This window comes from Ostrinia furnacalis, unplaced genomic scaffold, assembly GCF_004193835.3.
Source record: "Ostrinia furnacalis isolate ACB-3 unplaced genomic scaffold, ASM419383v2 OfSCF7462, whole genome shotgun sequence".
Classification (NCBI taxonomy): Eukaryota; Metazoa; Arthropoda; class Insecta; order Lepidoptera; family Crambidae; genus Ostrinia; species Ostrinia furnacalis.
Window position 1 is genome coordinate 1 of NW_021137701.1, and position 19,473 is coordinate 19,473.

At 44.5% G+C, this 19,473-nt stretch overlaps 1 protein-coding gene across 1 annotated transcript in view; it reads left to right on the forward strand.

The window, feature by feature from the left end:
- Positions 1-730: 730 nt before the first annotated feature.
- The window catches only part of kst (spectrin beta chain, non-erythrocytic 5 kst), a gene marked incomplete at its 5' end in the record, with an annotated part of 87,127 nt that continues 68,384 nt past the window's right edge, over positions 731-19,473 (forward strand). The window contains 10 exons of the mRNA XM_028320934.1: positions 731-839; positions 1,837-2,027; positions 2,911-3,136; positions 4,190-4,408; positions 10,394-10,578; positions 11,346-11,448; positions 13,641-13,786; positions 14,540-14,759; positions 17,418-17,591; positions 18,721-18,933. Of these exons, the coding sequence (XP_028176735.1) occupies positions 731-839; positions 1,837-2,027; positions 2,911-3,136; positions 4,190-4,408; positions 10,394-10,578; positions 11,346-11,448; positions 13,641-13,786; positions 14,540-14,759; positions 17,418-17,591; positions 18,721-18,933 (1,786 nt within the window). The remainder of the gene's footprint in view (positions 840-1,836; positions 2,028-2,910; positions 3,137-4,189; positions 4,409-10,393; positions 10,579-11,345; positions 11,449-13,640; positions 13,787-14,539; positions 14,760-17,417; positions 17,592-18,720; positions 18,934-19,473) is intronic.

Here is a 19,473-nt window from a genome sequence, read left to right on the forward strand (position 1 = left end):
TCAACACAAATCATTGCAGTCAGAAATAAACATTAAAACAAGTCACACAATGTTAATTAAGTACAAATGTCATTAATAAACGAAAAGGCTTTGCAACACAACTGCCCAAGACTGCATTTTTCCTTGCATTAGGTCTAGTACACCCAAAAATTTTAAAAATGACCACCAACAAGGTGGATAGATAAAATTCTAAAGAAGGCGTTGGATGCAGGCGGCTACCAACTGGCCAATCTGGAAATCCTTGGGGATGTTCAGCATTGACTGTCCTAAAATGATGCCCTGCAAAACTACACTATACGGTAGTTGCAGCAGTGGGAATGAGAGGTGGGAATAGCGCCTTCTAAACGCGGTAAAAAAACAAAAGTTTCGAATTAGTCCGTCAGTTAACTTGTCAAAAAATACTCGACGCGTATTTTTCAATCTTTCAAACTAATTGAAAAAGCGCGCCAAAATTCAAAAGAAAAGGCCTATGACGTCAAGGAGTGTTTCAAAGTATAGAACTTTGTGACGTCACGCGAAACTTCAACGCACCATTACGTCGTAATTACTTGCTTGATTGACAAATAAAAATATACGTGTCCAATATTTTTAGTAACTTAATTGACGGGCTAAATGTTAGGTTTTTTTTTTAAGGAAACCAGTTTCCTTTTCTGAAATATTTGTTTATATTGTAATATAAATTGTCGACAAAGTTGCTGAAGTTTCCAAATAAATCAATAATTATTTCCAGGAGCGTGGAAGACGCCAAGGCTCGGCTCGTGGACTTGGAGCGAGCGCTCAAGAGCGAGGAAGTCGGCACCGACCTGAGGAGCTGTAAGAGGCTCATGACTCAGCACCAGGTGAGAACAGACCTTATGCAGTTGTGGTAGGGTTGATTTTGCATCAAAGTGTAGTCTGATTTGCCGTCAAATGTACTTCTGTAGGTAGCCTAGATGGCGCTCGATTTAATTAGAACGCGGTGTTAAAGTATTGTTTCCATTTATAAATGATTTGTCGCCCGTATCAGGCCTGTTCATCTCCGCGAGTTTACATCGAAAACAAAACACGCACGATGGCCCACCTACAGGATACTATTCGACAAGGCCACACATACGAGCGAACATTGACACTCACGCACGCGTATTCTTGTGTATGATGGAATAAAATAAAGAAAATGGTGTAGGTACTAAATACTGTGCAGTATTTAACTGCCTAAATAATTATAAAAACACAGAATGTACTTTTTTCAGTTGCCTCAAGACACTGAGAGGTAAATAAGTAGTTAATATTATTCTTGATAATTCATGCTAAATCATGTATTNCACGTATGCCCGTATCCGGAATAATTGCCGTAAATTTAAAAGAGATAATAATCTACCAACTTTTTCATTATATCGACAAAAATAATTAGCGGGCCGCAATTTATAATGAGTTTAGAACCTCTGATATTTAATTTTTTTTATCAACTCTCGGCGAACAGACTTTAGACTGATTTGCCATCAAATGTACTTCTGTAGGTAGCCTAGATGGCGCTCGTTTTAGTTAGAACGCGGTGTTAAAGTATTGTTTCCATTTATAAATGATTTGACGCCCGTATTAACCAACAATGCTTGCTTAAGAGAAGCAGCAAATCGAACGCACAGCGTTGAATAGAGCTCTGTGATGTGTGGTCCGAGCAATCCGAGCGGCATTATTGTAGTGTGCGTGTGCACTATGGATCATTTAGCGTGTACCGATAACACTCAAACATTCGCGGAAGAATGGTGGGGCGCGTCTTCGTGGATGAAACGATCTATAACTTTCTTCTGTAATATAACTTTATTCTTTTTACTAATATATCGTTTTTTTTTCCAACAGGCTGTAGAACAAGAGCTGACCCAATGGGAACAAAAGGCCTCGTCGCTTTCAGCTCAAGGCGAGGACCTCGTATCGGACGGCCACTTCGACGCCGCCGCTATCCAGCGGGAATCCGCTGCGTTGACGCGCGCCCTTCAAGCATTACATGCCCCAGCTGCTGATAGAAGACGCGCCCTCAGCACTAGTCTACAGTGAGTCTTATTGCGATAAAGTCCGGTCGCGGAACAAATAGAATTTCGTACAATGACCCCAAGCTACCCATCCTTATCGCTCGCGCGTAATTATATTGCTATCGCGCTCGCACACCCACTGCGGCCGCCCGTCGCACAGTCGCAACAGCAATACAATTACTCGCGAGCGATTTAGCAATGACCCCAAGCTACCCATCCTAGCTTGGGGTCATTGTACGAAATTCTATCTGCTTGGCGACCGGACTTTAGATATAGGGTCCATTTCACGTTGCCATACAGCGGGAGTCCGCTGCGTTGGCGCGCGCCCTACAAGCATTGCATGCGCCAGCTGCTGATAGAAGACGCGCCCTCAGCACTAGTCTACAGTGAGTCTTATTGCGAAAGATTTAAGGTCTGTTTTACTTTGGCGCCGGCACTTAGCGCGAGTCTTCCGTGTTGATGCAGTCTACAATGAGTCTTGCCACGATAGATATAAGGTCAGTTTTACTTTGGCGCCGCCATACAACCGCAAGCCGCGTTGATGTGCGTCATACAAGTACCAGCCTACAGTGAGTCTTGCTGCGATAGATATAAGGTCATTTATTACTGGTCCAGCACTTATTGTAGTATGGGCCACACTCCCAGCTACCCATTTCCAGTCATGTCGTCTCATTATATCGCGAAGAATCGCCATTTGATGAGAATGAGAGAAAAAACGGAAGTGGTTAGCTGGAACTGTGGCCAAATATTCTTCAAGGTTTCTAAACGAGCAACTGTTTTAGAAATAACCGAATAAACGAAGCAAAATATCGCGAAATCGGTTACGATCGAAAAAAGTTACGTTATATATTTCTGAAATCCAGCTTTTAGTGTATTGTTTTTCAATAAATACATTTTTCTACAGGCTCCACAAATTCGCTGCGGAAGTAGCCGGCGAGCTGGACTGGCTGAACGAGCGTAAAGCAGCGGCATCGTCCGAAGCGCTCCCTGGTGACCTCCACGCGGCCCAGACCGCTCTTAAGAAGCACAGCAAGCTGGTCGGCGAGCTGGCTGGGAGGAAACCGCTGGTGGAGCGCGTCATCGGCCAGGGACGCGCTCTGATGGAGGACAGGCATCCGCAGGTCGACAAGGTGAGTGGACTGACGCTACAGCAATGGAGGGAAGTCGAACCTTAATTTCGAACTCCTCCTATGTTCTTCTGATTAATTTCGTTGCGGGTCCAATGACAGTTTAACTTTCCCCCGGGACAAACTTGACCTTCATTGGTTGGGTTTTTGTGGCGGTCAAGCTGTAGATCCTGGCTACACAGGAGTTGCAGTGGTGGGAACGAGAGGTGGGAATAGTCCCGTGACGCTACAGCACGCGACGCAACGCTACAGGATGCGACGCGACGCAACAAGACGCGATGCGACGCTACAGGATGCGACGAGATGCTACAGGAAGCCACGCGACGCACGACGCTACAGGACGCGACGCGAAGCTATAGGATGCGACGCCACGCTACAGGACGCCACGGCACGCTACAGGACGCGACACGACGCTACACGATCCAACGCTACAGGATGACACGCGACGCTACAGGATGCCACGCGACGCTACAGGATGCCACGCCACGCGACGCGACAGGACGTGACACGACGCTACACGACGCGATGCGACGCTACAGGACGCTGCAGGCGGAATCGACAGAAAAAATTGGTCGAATTGAGTCTAAGAAAACCACCAGCTTTTTTCTGAGATTAAATCATAGCTAATACATGTCCAAAATTATGGCAAATAACAAGTTTTCTTTGCTTGACAAATAGTAGGTAGGTATGTAGGTACTATGTGGTTTGAAAAACGAGCTAAAAATGGTCAAAAAGCCAAACATACTTTACATTATTATTAAATTTTTAGCGTTAAGAGTCGCATCTCAAACTAATTTGAAAATTATAAATAACTTGAAAAAATCGAACTGCCTAAGGCGGGAATTGAACCCACGAACATTGATGAAACAAACGCTGGCTGTAACAGCGTATTGCACTTTAAAATTTCGACGGGTTCATCCAGTGTCTAAGTAGCTCAGTTGGAAGAGCAGTCGCCCGGCAAGCGGAAGGTCGTGGGTTCAATTCCCGCCTTAGGCAGTTCGATTTTTTCAAGTTATTTATAATTTTCAAATACTTTACATTTACCTGTCATTCCAGATATCGTCTCTCTGCGAGTCGCTATCCACCGCCTACGAAGAAGTATCAGCGGCGGCCGAAGCCCGCGGCGCGCGTCTTGAAGCCGCGGCGCGCGCGCAACAGTTCGTGCACGACGCGGCTGAGTTGGAAGCCTGGATGGCGGATAAGGCTGCTGCATTAGCTGATGCTGACGTTGGCAGAGACAGGCATAGAGCCACGCAGTTACTGACGAGACACAAGGTGAGTCAAGTCGCTTAAACAGGCTCAGACTTATAGCACCATTGCAGGATCTAAAAGTAGGATACAACCTTGCAGCTGTTGACGAGACACAAGATGAGTGATCCACGATGTGACACCTTCACGCATTACAAGCGAGCAATACCAGAATATCGGAATAAAGACACTTTGCAGAGAGCTACGCAGCTACTGACACGACATAAAGTGAGACAGTCATGATTTGACAGCCTCTAGTGTTATAAGACAGGATTTAACGCCCTTTAGGGCGTAGCATAGTGCTACGCACCTGTTATTACTTCAGGAAGGCGAGTCAAGTAGCTTAAACAGGCTTTGATGGTCCTTTCACAGCATTACAACGCAAGCTGGGGTCTTTAGATGGTCTCAAGTATTTTTACACGCAATACAGGCTTGAATGAATGACACAGGACTACGTCGCTGTTGACCTGACATGGGGTAAACTATTCAGTTGCTTTGACAGCCTTTCACAGGCGCCAGCTGTTTCCATATGGGTCCAAGTGTCTAATACAGGATAACTCAGCTGTTGACAAGGTCTCAGGTAAGCTATAGCTCCTTCCATGGTCTCTCTCATGACTCTTACGCGTCACCAAGTGACTCCAGCGCGTCTGGAAGCCGCGGCGCGCGCGCAACAGTTCGTGCACGACGCGGCCGAGCTCGAGGCGTGGATGGCGGATAAGGCTGCTGCATTAGCTGATGCTGACGTTGGGAGAGACAGGCATAGGGCGACGCAACTCCTGACGAGGCACAAGGTGAGTCAAGTAGCTTAAACAGCCTCGGATAGTCCGTATATGGACTTACAGTGCCATTGCAGGATCAAAAAGTAGGATACAGCCTTGCAGCTGTTGACGACGCATAAAGTGAGACAGCAGCCAATAGTATGATCTGGTACATGACATTACAACAGCAGGATGGGAATAAAGACACTTTGCAGATGGCTACACAGCAGCACAATCATGATTTGAGCCTCTAGTGTTATGAAAGACAACACCAGCAAGATTTTACGCGCTTTAGGGCACGCCTTAAAGCGCATTACTTCAGAGAAATGAAATTCTATCAGAAATACATCTACACAGCTGCTGACGAGGCATAGGGTAAGCTATCTAGTTACTTGAACAGCCTCTTGTAAGATCCATATACATCAGCAGTTCCCAATATGGGTCCAAGTGTGTAACAGGGCAACGCAGCTGTTAACAAAGGCTCTGGTAAGCTATCTAGTGACTTCAAGGGTCTCTAGTGTGATTCTCACACGCCAGCAAGTTATTTCATCGCGTCTTGAGGCGCATATTAGCTAAGTAAGCTATCAAGTTCCTTCCATGGTCTCTCTTATGTTTCTTACGCGTCACCAAGTGACTCCAGCGCGTCTGGAAGCCGCGGCGCGCGCGCAACAGTTCGTGCACGACGCGGCCGAGTTGGAGGCTTGGATGGCGGATAAGGCTGCTGCATTAGCTGATGCTGACGTTGGCAGAGACAGGCATAGAGCCACGCAGTTACTGACGAGGCACAAGGTGAGTGAACCATGATTTGACAGCCTCTAGTGTAATGAAAGACGACTCCAGCAACATTTTACGCCCTTTAGGGAGACACAAGGTGAGACAGTAGCCAGTAAGAAGCCAGCTAATAATACAACAGCAGGATCTAATCCTATCGGGATAAAGACACTTGTTAGAGGGCTACGCAACTGCTAACAATACACTAGATCAGACACCCATGATTTGACAGCCTTTAGTGTTATAAAAGACAGGATTGTACGCCTTTTAGGGCGTGGCATAGTGCTACGCACCTGCTGTTACTTCAGCGAGGCGTTAAGGTGAGTCAAGTAGCTTAGACAGATACTTTAATGGTCCTTTCACATTACAACGCAAGCTGGGGTCTTTAGATGGTATCAAGTATTTTCACTGAGGCTTGGATGAATGACACAGGACTACCAGACATAGGGTGAACTATTCAGTTGCTTTGACAGCCTTTCACAGGCGCCAGCTGTTTCCATATGGGTCCAAGTGTCTAATACAGGGCAACTCAGCTGTTGACAAGATCTCAGATAATCTATAGGCTGCTGCATTAGCTGATGCTGACGTTGGGAGAGACAGGCATAGGGCGACGCAGTTATTAACGAGACACAAGGTTAAGAGGACTTACAGCGCCATTGCAGGATCAAAAAGTAGGATACAGCCTTGCAGCTGTTGACGACGCATAAAGTGAGACAGCAGCCAATAGTATGATCTGGTACATGACATTACAACAGCAGGATGGGAATAAAGACACTTTGCAGATGGCTACACAGCAGCACAATCATGATTTGAGCCTCTAGTGTTATGAAAGACAACACCAGCAGGATTTTACGCGCTTTAATGCGCGCCCTAAAGCGCGTAACAGCAGCTGCGTAACACTGTTACGCAGCTGCTGACGAGGCAAAGGATAGGCTATCTAGTTACTTGAACAGCTGTAAGATCCATATACATCAGCAGTTCCCAATATGGGTCCAAGTGTGTAACAGGGCAACGCAGCTGTTAACAAAGGCTCTGGTAAGCTATCTAGTGACTTTAAGGGTCTCTAGTGTGATTCTCACACGCCAGCAAGTTATTTCATCGCGTCTAGAGACGCACATTAGCTAAGTAAGCTATCAAGTTCCTTCCATGGTCTCTCTCATGGCTCTCACTCGTCACCAAGTGACTCCAGCGCGTCTGGAAGCCGCGGCGCGCGCGCAACAGTTCGTGCACGACGCGGCCGAGTTGGAGGCTTGGATGGCGGATAAGGCTGCTGCATTAGCTGATGCTGACGTTGGCAGAGACAGGCATAGAGCCACGCAACTGTTGACGAGGCACAAGGTGAGTGATCCACGATTTGACAGCTTCACGTTTTACAAGCGAGCAAGACCAGAATATCGGAATAAAGACACTTTGCAGAGAGTCAAGTAACTTAAACAGGATCAGATTTATAACGCCATTTCAGGATCAAAAAGTAGGATACAACCTTGCAGCTGTTGACGAGACACAAGGTGAGAAAGTAGCCAGTAAGAAGCCAGCTAATAATACAACAGCAGGATCTAATCCCATCGGGATAAAGACACTTGTTAGAGGGCTACGCAACTGCTAACAATGCACTAGGTCAGACACCCATGATTTGACAGTCTTTAGTGTTATAAAAGACAGGATTGTACGCCCTTTAGAGCGTGGCATAGTGCTACGCACCTGCTGTTACTTCAGCGAGGCGTTAAGGTGAGTCAAGTAGCTTAAACAGGCTTTGATGGTCCTTTCACAGCATTAGAACGCAAGCTGGGGTCTTTAGATGGTATCAAGTATTTTCACACGCGCTAGGAGGCTTGGATGAATGACACAGGACTACGTCGCTGTTGACCTGACATGGGGTAAACTATTCAGTTGCTTTGACAGCCTTTCACAGGCGCCAGCTGTTTCCATATGGGTCCAAGTGTCTAATACAGGATAACTCAGCTGTTGACAAGGTCTCAGTTAAGCTTTAGCTCCTTCCATGGTCTCTCTCATGGCTCTCACTCGTCACCAAGTGACTACAGCGCGTCTCGAGCGCTACAGTTTCGTATTATATCAGACAGTCATAGCACGTGAACGTCAGATAGGGCAACGCATCTCTTGACAAAGGTTCTGGTAAGCTATCTAGTTCCTTTCACAGTCTCTCTTATGTTTCTTACGTGTCACCAAGTGACTCCAGCGCGTCTGGAAGCCGCGGCGCGCGCGCAACAGTTCGTGCACGACGCGGCCGAGCTCGAGGCGAGGATAAGGCTGCTGCGTTAGCTGATGCTGACGTTGGCAGAGACAGGCATAGAGCGACGCAGTTATTAACGAGACACAAGGTGAGTACATGGCAGTACAACATTCACAACGCCAGCTAGATAGAATCCCACCAGGGTCGAAGCACTTTAGTTACTAAAACAGCTTCTAGAATTATTGACAGCTTGGTGGCAAACTGAATTTCACTAGGACTGCTTACGAGACACAAGAGACTTATCTGCTGATGAGACATAAGGTGAGATATCCACGATTTGACGGCCTCTAGTGTAATGAAAGACGATTCCTGCGAGATTTTACGCCCTTTAGGGAGACACAAGGTGAGACAGAAGCCAGTGAGATGGTCTGTAGTCGATATAACAACAGTAGGATCCTAATATCGGAATAAAGACACTTTGCAGAGAGCTACGCAGCTACTGACACGACATAAAGTGAGACAGTCATGATTTGACAGCCAAGTCTAGAGTTATGAAAGACAACGCCAGCAGGTTCTAAATGCGTAACAGAGTGCCTCGCAGTTCAGAGAGATCAAATGCTATCGGAAATAAGAGTCGCACAAGTAAATATAGTCTCGCAGCTGCTGTCAAGGCATAGGGGAAGCTTTCTAGTTACTTAAACAGTCTCTTGTATGATTCACAAACACCAGAAGTCTCCATATGGGTCCATGTGAGTATTACAGAGCCACGAAACTGCTGTATGCATGCAGGCATTAGATGAACCAACAATGTTCTTTAACGGCCTTCTCGCTTGTTTCTCACACACTAGAAAATCCAATTCCATTTGGGCCTAAGATACTGCTTTTCATAGGGCCTATCGGTTTCTGAAAGATACATTCATGATTTACTTGACTTAACGTCCCTAGATGGGGCAGAGGGCATTCACAACAGTCCTCCATCGCGTTCGGTCTTGAGCTTCGCGTTTGATCTCGCTCCAAGTCTTGCCCATTTTCTTCGCCTCGTCTGCTGAGTGCGCCGCGCAGATCCATTCATAGCGGTTCTATATAAAATACTAGCTGTGCCCGCGATTTCGTACGTGTGAAAACCCGTTTTTGCAACATTTTTCATTTTTGCTCTGCACCTATTACTCGTAGCGTGATGGTATATAGCCTTAAGCCTTCCTTGATAAATGGGCTATCTAACACTGAAAGAATTTTTCAAATCGGTCTGGTAGTTCCTGAGATTAGCGCGTTCAAGTAAACAAACAAACAAACTCTTCAGCTTTATAATATTAGTATACAGGGTGGAATTTTGTAATGCCACCTGGAGGGAATGTACTCTTAATATTGTAGATCGATTTTTTTTCTCAAAGAAAACTTTCCTTTATTTTTGAAAGAACTGCATTCAAAGATTTCCAAAAATTTGCTTGCCACTCCCGGGAATCTAACCAACTAAAATCTGTATAAAATTACATCCTGTATTTTTATTGCATCGATCATTAGGGTTAAGTATAAGGATGAAATCTCTCTAACAAACTTGATAAATCAAATGAAAGGAAAACCATGAAATAATTTTAATTACGATGTACAGAAAATTGTATGGTATGGTAGTGAATTTTCGAAAAAATTTCGAAAATCTTTAAATGCAGTTCATTTTCTTTTAAAAAATAAAGGAATGTTTTCTTTCAGTAAAATTTTCTATCTACAGTATTAAGAGTACTTTCCCTCCAGGTGGTATTACAAAATTCCACCCTGTAGATGTAATTTTGTAAAAAAAAAAATGTCTTCTTCTTTCTTTCTTATCAAATCAAATCTTTCCCCACAGGCCGTAGAACTAGAACTAGACACATACGCAGCCATCGTCGCCGAGATGGGTCGCGCGGCCGCGTCGATGGCTTTTTTATACGCAATTTTTAGTTTTTTTTTGTGTTCACGCATTTGAAGTCGGTTTTATTTTTTTTAAAAGTTAATTATTTACATTCTGGATACAGATTTCCATGCTCCTGAATATTGGCCTGATTTTTGCTACACTGTGCGAAGCAAAAATAGCTTTTTCTCTTCCTTTGCAGTGATCAAACAATGAAAATCTTGCATNAAGTTCATTTTCTTTTAAAAAATAAAGGAATGTTTTCTTTCAGTAAAATTTTCTATCTACAGTATTAAGAGTACTTTCCCTCCAGGTGGTATTACAAAATTCCACCCTGTAGATGTAATTTTGTAAAAAAAAAAATGTCTTCTTCTTTCTTTCTTATCAAATCAAATCTTTCCCCACAGGCCGTAGAACTAGAACTAGACACATACGCAGCCATCGTCGCCGAGATGGGTCGCGCGGCCGCGTCGATGGCTGACGGAGAGGGCGAAGCGCTAGTCCAGAGGCACGAGCAGCTCGCCGCTAGTCTCCAGCGCTTGCAGCGGCTTGCGGCGCACCGGCAGCGAGCGCTGGTTGAGAGCGTATGCAGGTCAGTTACAGCGGTTGCAATCTTATGACACAAGCTGCAATCACAACTCAGTTTTCGCAGCAGTTGCAATCTTGTGACACAAGATTCTCGATATTCCTGTATCAGTTGCAGCATCTATAAGTCAGTTTCAAGATAGTCAGTAACTCTGATCTAATGTGCGAGTCCCAAAATAGTCAACTCTACCAACTAACAACTAAGATTACACAACTTTCACTGGTTGGATTTCATTGGCAGTCAAACATACATTCAAGAGTTGCAGTTGTGGGTACGAGAGGTGGGATTTGTCACCCTTCACTACTAGAATTTGATTGGCAGCCAAACTGTAGATCTTGTTTGCCGTGGTGGGAAAGAGAGTGGGAATAGTTCTGAGATCAATTGAAAGAAAGAGAGAAAAATAGTTTATTTTGTTTAATTGAGGTAAAACATTTCGACTACAGATCAACGACATACACTCTTTTTTTTCCTTTCACTCCCTGTTGGTAAGAAAAGTCTGTTGTTGTATTTTCACACGCAGTAGATACAGTGTCTTGAATTGTAATGGCCGTTCGGACCGATCGATAAAAAGCAGCACGCACAGATGTAGCGCCATCTATGGTTTATTGTAAGAATTAGTTTGTCCCGACTCACGGTAGTTCAGTAAGAATGGAACAAGAACCATAGATGGCGCTTTACAAACAGATTTTTATAAGTAAACAGAGTGCGCTAAATATTGGTTTACAACACTCCCTAACTTCTTCAGAATTATAAAAACATTATATCCCTTCCAGACACGAGTACCTAGCAGAAAGCGCTGAGCTGGAGAGCTGGATACAGGAGCAGTACACGGCTGCCTCCAGCGAAGACTACGGGCAGGACTACGAGCACTTGCTGGTGAGTTTGAAGCAATGTTCGTTTCAGCCAAATGCCAAATAACGTCCACTACTGGACAAAGGCCTCGTATTTCCACAACGACCGGTCCTGTGCTGCCCACATCCAGTTAGAGGTAAGATAGCCAATTGTAGTAGTGTAGTGAGGCGGGTCGTTACATTCCCTCTAATATGGTCGAGTGAAGCGATGGCTGGTTCACTCGTCATGTCTGTGAACAGGCGCTGCTTTCGGGGACTGGTCAATCCAAGTTATTCAAATTTATGTATGCGAGTCATTTCTACTTACTAGTAGAAATGACTCGTCTTAATATGTAAGTCTAGATATTAGCACGTCACTACCTTGTTTAATATACCACGCAATCTTGTATACCCATTCTTATAAGATACACCATACAAGAATGCATGGTAAATTCAGTGAACTGCTCCTGAATCGAATGTACCTACTACTACTATTTCTATTTATTTATATTAACCGGCAGACAGTGGTGACTGAGTTTGTTGCGGCGCTTCTTCTCAGCACTTGCCAAATGTTGGTCTCGAAGCGCTGGTAGGGTAAAAAGATTATGAGACATGTAGAGGCTCCTTAAGAGCAAAATGACGATTTGTAAGAACTATTTATTAGTCNACAAGAATGCATGGTAAATTCAGTGAACTGCTCCTGAATCGAATGTACCTACTACTACTATTTCTATTTATTTATATTAACCGGCAGACAGTGGTGACTGAGTTTGTTGCGGCGCTTCTTCTCAGCACTTGCCAAATGTTGGTCTCGAAGCGCTGGTAGGGTAAAAAGATTATGAGACATGTAGAAGCTCCTTAAGAGCAAAATGACGATTTGTAAGAACTACATATTTATTAGTCCAAACAAATAAAGAAATTTTGACTTTGACTTTGAAATTTCTCTGTGGTTGAGGATTGCGGGTCAAGCTCGCTTTGTTCTGATCATCACTTTACATCAGGTGAAATGCAGGCTAAGAGCTTCCTCGTCGAGTATAAAAAACTGTAATAAAGTCTTCATTGCATATGAACAAAGGTTACAAGAGTTCTTATAAATAGGTTAACAGGCATCTCTTAGTTCTACCAGGCCTGTTCATCTCCGCGAGTTTACATCGAAAACAAAACACGCACGATGGCCCACCTACAGGATACTATTCGACAAGGCCTCACATACGAGCGAACATTGACTCACACACGCGTATTCTTGTGTATGATGGAAGAAAATGGTGTACTAAATACTGTGCAGTATTTAATTGCCTAAATAATAATAAAAACACAGAATGTACTTTTTTAAGTTGCCTCAAGACACTGAGAGGTAAATATGTAGTTAATATTATTCATGATAATTCATGCTAAATCATGTATTTCCTCCGCCATTTTCCGCAGTTTGGCACCTCACGTCACATCATTTTACCGAAGTCAGCCCTATAGCTTCGGCGTCTCATTTAGAAATGGGTCTCAGGGGAAAATTCTTATCAATTTTCAATGGAAAAAATAAATGTATAGTCTTGACAGACACTAAATCACTCAATGGGTTTCCAGCAACAATAAATAAGGCAGTATTATTATCAATTCATTAAAAACATGATAAAAAAATTAGTACTAGTCCTATTTACCATAGAAATAATCATACCTTCTTCAGATGGAATGTATATCTTCCCAGAATCATACATACTCTCTCTATGTACTTTTACTACAGTATTGACGGTGTTTGTTCATTACCTTCATCATCAAAGAGTGATAAAACGGCAATTTCTTCTGACATGAAGTAACAAAGATGTTGACTAAACTTGCTTAAGGCTGCTTTGGAAATCAATTTGTCAACACTCTCATATACCTTTTGGAAAGTGGATGTCAAGCAAGAGTTCCTTAAGGCTTTCATCAGAGCTGGTAAGTTGGTCGTGATGATTAATTGAGAACAAATGACAATACCGCGAATACGCACCGCTACTGCCGCGCAACATGTTTCGATGCAAGTCGGCACGGGTTATCGTACTCCAAATAAAGTAAAAATTTATTTCCGAGTGTTTTAGAGGCAAACAAACAAAACTAAGACCTATGCGTTACAAATTTAAAACTTTGAAAATTATGGGACACCCTCACCTTCGCGAAGTAAAACTTTTGTACATAGTAATTATTATTCTGTGGTTCTACCTTTTCAGGCTGTAACTGTACACTAAACTCAACCTTCCTCCCCAGATCCTAAGGTCCAAGTTCGAGGAATTACGCCTGCGCGTGGAAAGCGGTGCGGAACGGTTCAGCCAGTGCGAGGAGCTGGCCAAGAAGCTGTTAGCCACCGACAGTCCATACATCGCTGACATCGAGCGCAGACAGGAGGCGCTGGGGTAAGTGAAAATTCAAATTATTAGAATGTAGGCCTTTTTCAGAGCACTTATACACGTCCCGAATATGTATACATATCGGCTGGTGCTGAAAAGAGATAGAAGAACATCTTCTTCCATGAACAGTACGACTAGCACGAAAAACTATCGAGTTCAAATCGTTTGCGTGCTCGAATCGTCATCAAAAGATTTAGTACGAATACTACAACAGCGCCCTTGTGAACGTGTCGTAAAGTGAACTTAGTATGAGAAATGGTTGAACGAAACTTATTTTGAGAATCAAAATTGTCACGTTATCGTTTAATTCGAAGGTTGAGTATCGAATTTTGTCGAATACGGAAACGATTCGAAGACGAAAGTTGTTCATGCTAGAGGTACAGAATGAAATTAAATGTGTTTTAATCCGTTTATACCAAGATTTGGCACGTATGAACGTTAAATTAAATAATAAAAAGACAGTCCTTCTTTACATGTCTCCTTATTTTTTGGGTGCTACATTTTAAGTCATATTTTAGTTTGATATAATAAGGGTTTACTTTTTTTGAGTATGCAAGTATTTGTATTGTCGCAATGAATAAATAAAAAATAAATTCTCCCCTGATACATGAAAAAGAAGACATTTCTTTTATTTTTATTTTAATATAGGCAACGGCTTTAATACTTTTTTTACATTAAAAATCTGTCAAACCTTTCTTATTACGACAGACGCGTACTTGACCATTAGAAAATTATTCACACTTGTTGTACTTTCCATAGCGAGTCCTGGCAACGCCTAGTCGACCAAATCCAATCCCGCGGAGCGAAACTCCACGCCGCTGGCGAAATACATCGCTTCCATCGCGACGTGGCTGACTTACTGGCCAGGGTCCACGACAAGAGGGCCCAGCTGTCCCAGGACTTGCCAGCGGGCGCTGCGGCGCTAAGGACTAGGGACAGCACTGAGAATGACCTGCTGGCTATTGATGCTCAGATGCAGGTAAGATTCCTGTGATTTAGGGGCTGGTTTAGTCGTTTAGGGGTCACTTTAGAAGCTCTAATGCTATAACCCAGCTGTCCCAGGACTTGCCAGCGTGCGCTGCGGCGCTGTGAACCGATGCAGGTAAGATCTATTCAGCTTTACAAAGTATTATCTAGTCAAAGACCATGATAAGAGGGCCCAGCTGTCCCAGGACTTGCCAGCGGGCGCTGCGGCGCTGAGGACTAGGGACAGCACTGAGAATGACCTGCTGGCTATTGATGCTCAGATGCAGGTAAGATTCCTGTGATTTAGGGGCTGGTTTAGTCTTTAGGGGTCACTTTAGAAGTACTAATACTATGGTCCAGCTGTCCCAGGACTTACCAGTGAGCTGAGAACTAGGGACAGCACTGAAAATGACCTGCTGGCTATTGATGCTCAGATGCAAATGAGATTCTGTTCATTTACTTAAGTTCTTGAGGCTCGCATCTGGCCAGGATTTATGATAAGAGGCGCCAGCTGTCCCAGGACTTACCAGTGAGCTGGGAACTAGGGACAGCAGTGAGAATGACCTGATGACTATTGATGCGCAGATGTAGGTAAGATTCTATTCAGCTTCTCCAAGTTTTGACGGTCCTGTCTAGCTGATGTTTAAGGCAAAAGGATCCAGCTGTCCCAGGACTTACCAGCGGGCGCTGCGGCGCTGAGAACTAGGGATAGCACTGAAAATGACCTGCTGGCTATTGATGCTCAGATGCAGGTAAGATTCCTGTGATTTAGGGGCTGGTTTAGTGTTTAGGGGTCACTTTAGAAGCTCTAATGCTATAATCCAGCTGTCCCAGGGCTTACCAGCAGGCGCTACAAACTAAGGACAGCACTGAAAATGACTTGCTGGCTATCGACGCCCAGATGCAGGTAAGATTCCTGTGATTTAGGGGCTGGTTTAGTCGTTTAGCGGTCACTTTAGAAACACTAATACTAGGTCCCAGCTGTCGCAGGGCTGACCAGCAGGCGCTGCAAACTAAGGACAGCACTGAGAATGACTTGTTGACTATCGACGCTCAGATGCAGGTACGATTCTGTTCATTTACTTAAGTTCTTGAGGCTCCCATCTGGCCAGGATTCATGATAAGAGGGCCCAGCTGTCCCAGGACTTGCCAGCGGGCGCTGCGGCGCTGAGAACTAGGGACAGCACTGAGAATGATCTGCTGGCTATTGATGCTCAGATGCAGGTAAGATTCCTGTGATTTAGGGGCTGGTTTAGTCGTTTAGGGGTCACTTTAGAAGCTCTAATGCTATAATCCAGCTGTCCCAGGGCTGACCAGCAGGCGCTACAAACTAAGGACAGCACTGAAAATGACCTGCTAGCTTTTGACGCTCAGATACAGGTAAGGTTCCTGTGATTTAGGGGCTGGTTTAGTCGTTTAGGGGTCACTTTAGAAGCACTACTACTATGGTCCAGCTGTCCCAGGGCTGACCAGCAGGCGCTACAAACTAAGGACAGCACTGAAAATGACCTGCTGGCTATTGATGCTCAGATGCAAATGAGATTCTGTTCATTTACTTAAGTTCTTGAGGCTCCTATCTGGCCAGGATTCATGATAAGAGGGCCCAGCTGTCCCAGGACTTACCAGTGAGCTGGAAACTAGGGACAGCAGTGAGAATGACCTGATGACTATTGATGCGCAGATGTAGGTAAGATTCTATTCAGCTTCTCCAAGTTTTGACGGTCCTGTCTAGCTGATGTTTAAGGCAAAAGGATCCAGCTGTCTCAGGACTTGGAAGCAGGCGCTATGACGTTCAAAACTAGAGATAGCACTGAGAATGATCTGCTGACTATTGACGCTCAGATGCAGATAAGATCTGGTAGTTGTGTTTATGTTAAAGCTTATTCCTGTAATTTAGAGTAAGTTTAAAGACTTCATTTAAAGTGCTTGGTTTATGGTGGTCTCGAAACTCTAATACGATGGACTACCTGTCTTACAGCAGGATCAGCGTCTCTTAGGACTAAAGACAGCACTAAAATGAACTGCGCCACAGATCCATGTGGGATTGTCATCAGTTTCTTATTGCTACTGATGATAGAGAGTCTAGGCAGAGTAAATACAAATGAGTAGGTTATCTTCATAGAAACGCACCGGGCGCGGTTTGTATGTGAGCGCGCCAATACGTATGCGGCGCACACGCACACACTGACAATTTAGCGTGGATTAGCAACTTTCTATGAAGATAACCTACTCATTTGTATTTACTCTGGTCTAGGCTCCTCATCAACAGCCCTTTACAGTCCACTGCTGGACTATGAGCCTCCTCCACTATAGTGGAGGGTTTTGCCATAATCTCCACGCTTGGCAGGCGGGTTGGAGATCGCAGTTTAAAAGATTGATGTTTTTCAGAGAGCGCTGCTGCCCATTCTCTGTTTGATGTGTAGTCCCTAAGCGCCTCTTACGACACCCGCGGGAAGAGTAGGGGTTGGTGACAAATGTATTCTACTCTGCCGTCACCACACGGCTAGGCTCCTAGTACTTGTCAAATAGAAGAAAATACATATATCTCATTAGCCGGTTCTTTCCCAACTAATTTTTGTCTTTGTACAAGCTCACGTTCTCTAATTTAACAGCAAAAATTTAGCACTTTTGCCTTATGAATAATACTAATCCTCATTCATGATATCCCCAGGTGCTCCAAGAAGAAGGATCTCGCCTGCAAAAGCTATACCCAGGCAGCAACGTACAACAAATCGCGTTGCAGCAGCAAGCATTGGAAGACGCTTGGGCGGCGTTAAGAGCGGCCGCTGATGAGAGGCGACGACAGCTGGAGATGCAGGCTGATCTGCACCAGTTTAGGGCACAGGTTAGTTGTTAATTTTAGGAGGATAAAGGTGTACTGTTGGACTCCTATTTAACGTGTGGAATAGCAATAAAGAACTTTTGGAATAAAAGACCTCGCGCAGGTGTTTCCACAATGACCGCTCCTGCGCTCTTCGTATTCAGAAAGATCGTCGGTCCAACGAGTGGCAAGTCAGTCTGCATTACGTCTTCCAGTCTTTCGTGTCTTGAGAACTATTCTAACTATTCTGCCTCAGCGATCATCAGTTCTACTACCATTTTTCGATATCTACGAGTACATACATGTATTTTTTTTTTGCTAAATGAACAACACGCTGTCTCCCCTACAATTTTAAATTACTGTCCTCCTGAAAATATTTATTGCCAGAATCAAACAATACAATAACTAAAAGACAGACCTCCACACTAGACATTGCCTGTCCTGTGGAGGAAAGAATAACAATTTACAGGTAGAATTAGCACGGCTAAGCCGACAGTGTTATTTAAGGAAGCAATAAATCAAAATATGAAAAGTACACAAAAGATGAAGAGACATTAGGGATGGATGTAGGGTGTGTGTAAAAGTGTAGATGTGTTGTGTATGTGTGTGTAACCACAGAATAATAATAAGTACTACGTACAGAAGTTTTACTTCGCGAAGGTATTTAAAAAAATGTATGCTTAATGTCATTAACAATATGGTGTAATTTAGCCTGTCTCAAGAGTCAAGCACCATTTTGTTGACAAACATCAGTGATCGGCACTGCGCCGAAGCTATAGGGCTGACTTCGGTAAAATGATGTGACGTGAGGTGCCAAACTGCGGAAAATGGCGGAGGAAATACATGATTTAGCATGAATTATCATGAATAATATTAACTACTTATTTACCTCTCAGTGTCTTGAGGCAACTTAAAAAAGTACATTCTGTGTTTTTATTATTATTTAGGCAGTTAAATACTGCACAGTATTCAGTACACCATTTTCTTTATTTTCTTCCATCATACACAAGAATACGCGTCAATGTTCGCTCGTATGTGAGGCCTTGTCGAATAGTATCCTGTAGGTGGGCCATCGTACGTGTTTTGTTTTCGATGTAAACTCGCGGAGATGAACAGGCCTGGTGTAACTAACTAACTGTCTTTGTGTCCATAGGTCCGCGACCTGACCTCCTGGTGTAGCAGCGTGGTGTCATCGCTAGCGGCGAGCGGCGCCGGCGCCGGCGGCGTGCGTGACGCGGCCTCGGCTCAAGCGGCGCGCGCAGAGCACGACGCGCTCAGAGCTGAATTAGATGCACGCGACGACTCCTTCCGGGCTGCGCTTGATCATGGACAGAGGCTGTTGCAAGAGGGACACCCAGCTTCACAAGTGAGTAGGAGCTCCTTGGAAGCTATGCGGGCCTGGTACTTTTCAGGCTGGATCTACATAGAAACATCTACCGACTCCTGCGCAAGAGACCTGACTCCTGCTATCTCCTTACTAGCTGTGTGATCCTGGTACTTCTCAGTCTATCAACAAAGAAACTGCCAGAGTCTAGTGTCTCCTTAGTGCGTTCGCGCGCAGAGCACGACGCGCTCAGGGCTGAGCTGGACGCACGCGATGACTCCTTCCGTGCTGCGCTTGATCATGGACAGAGGCTGTTGCAAGAAGGACACCCGGCTTCACAGGTCAGTGAGAGCTCCTTAAGTTAGTAACCAGATGAATATCTTAAGTAGCTATGAGGTCCTGGTACTTTTCAGGCTAGATCTACATAGAAACATCTACCGACTCCTGCGCAAGAGACCTGACTCCTGCTATCTCCTTACTAGCTGTGTGGTCCTGGTACTTCTCAGTCTATCAACAAAGAAACTGCCAGTCTAGTGTCTCCTTAGTGCGTACGCGCAGAGCACGACGCGCTCAGGGCTGAAT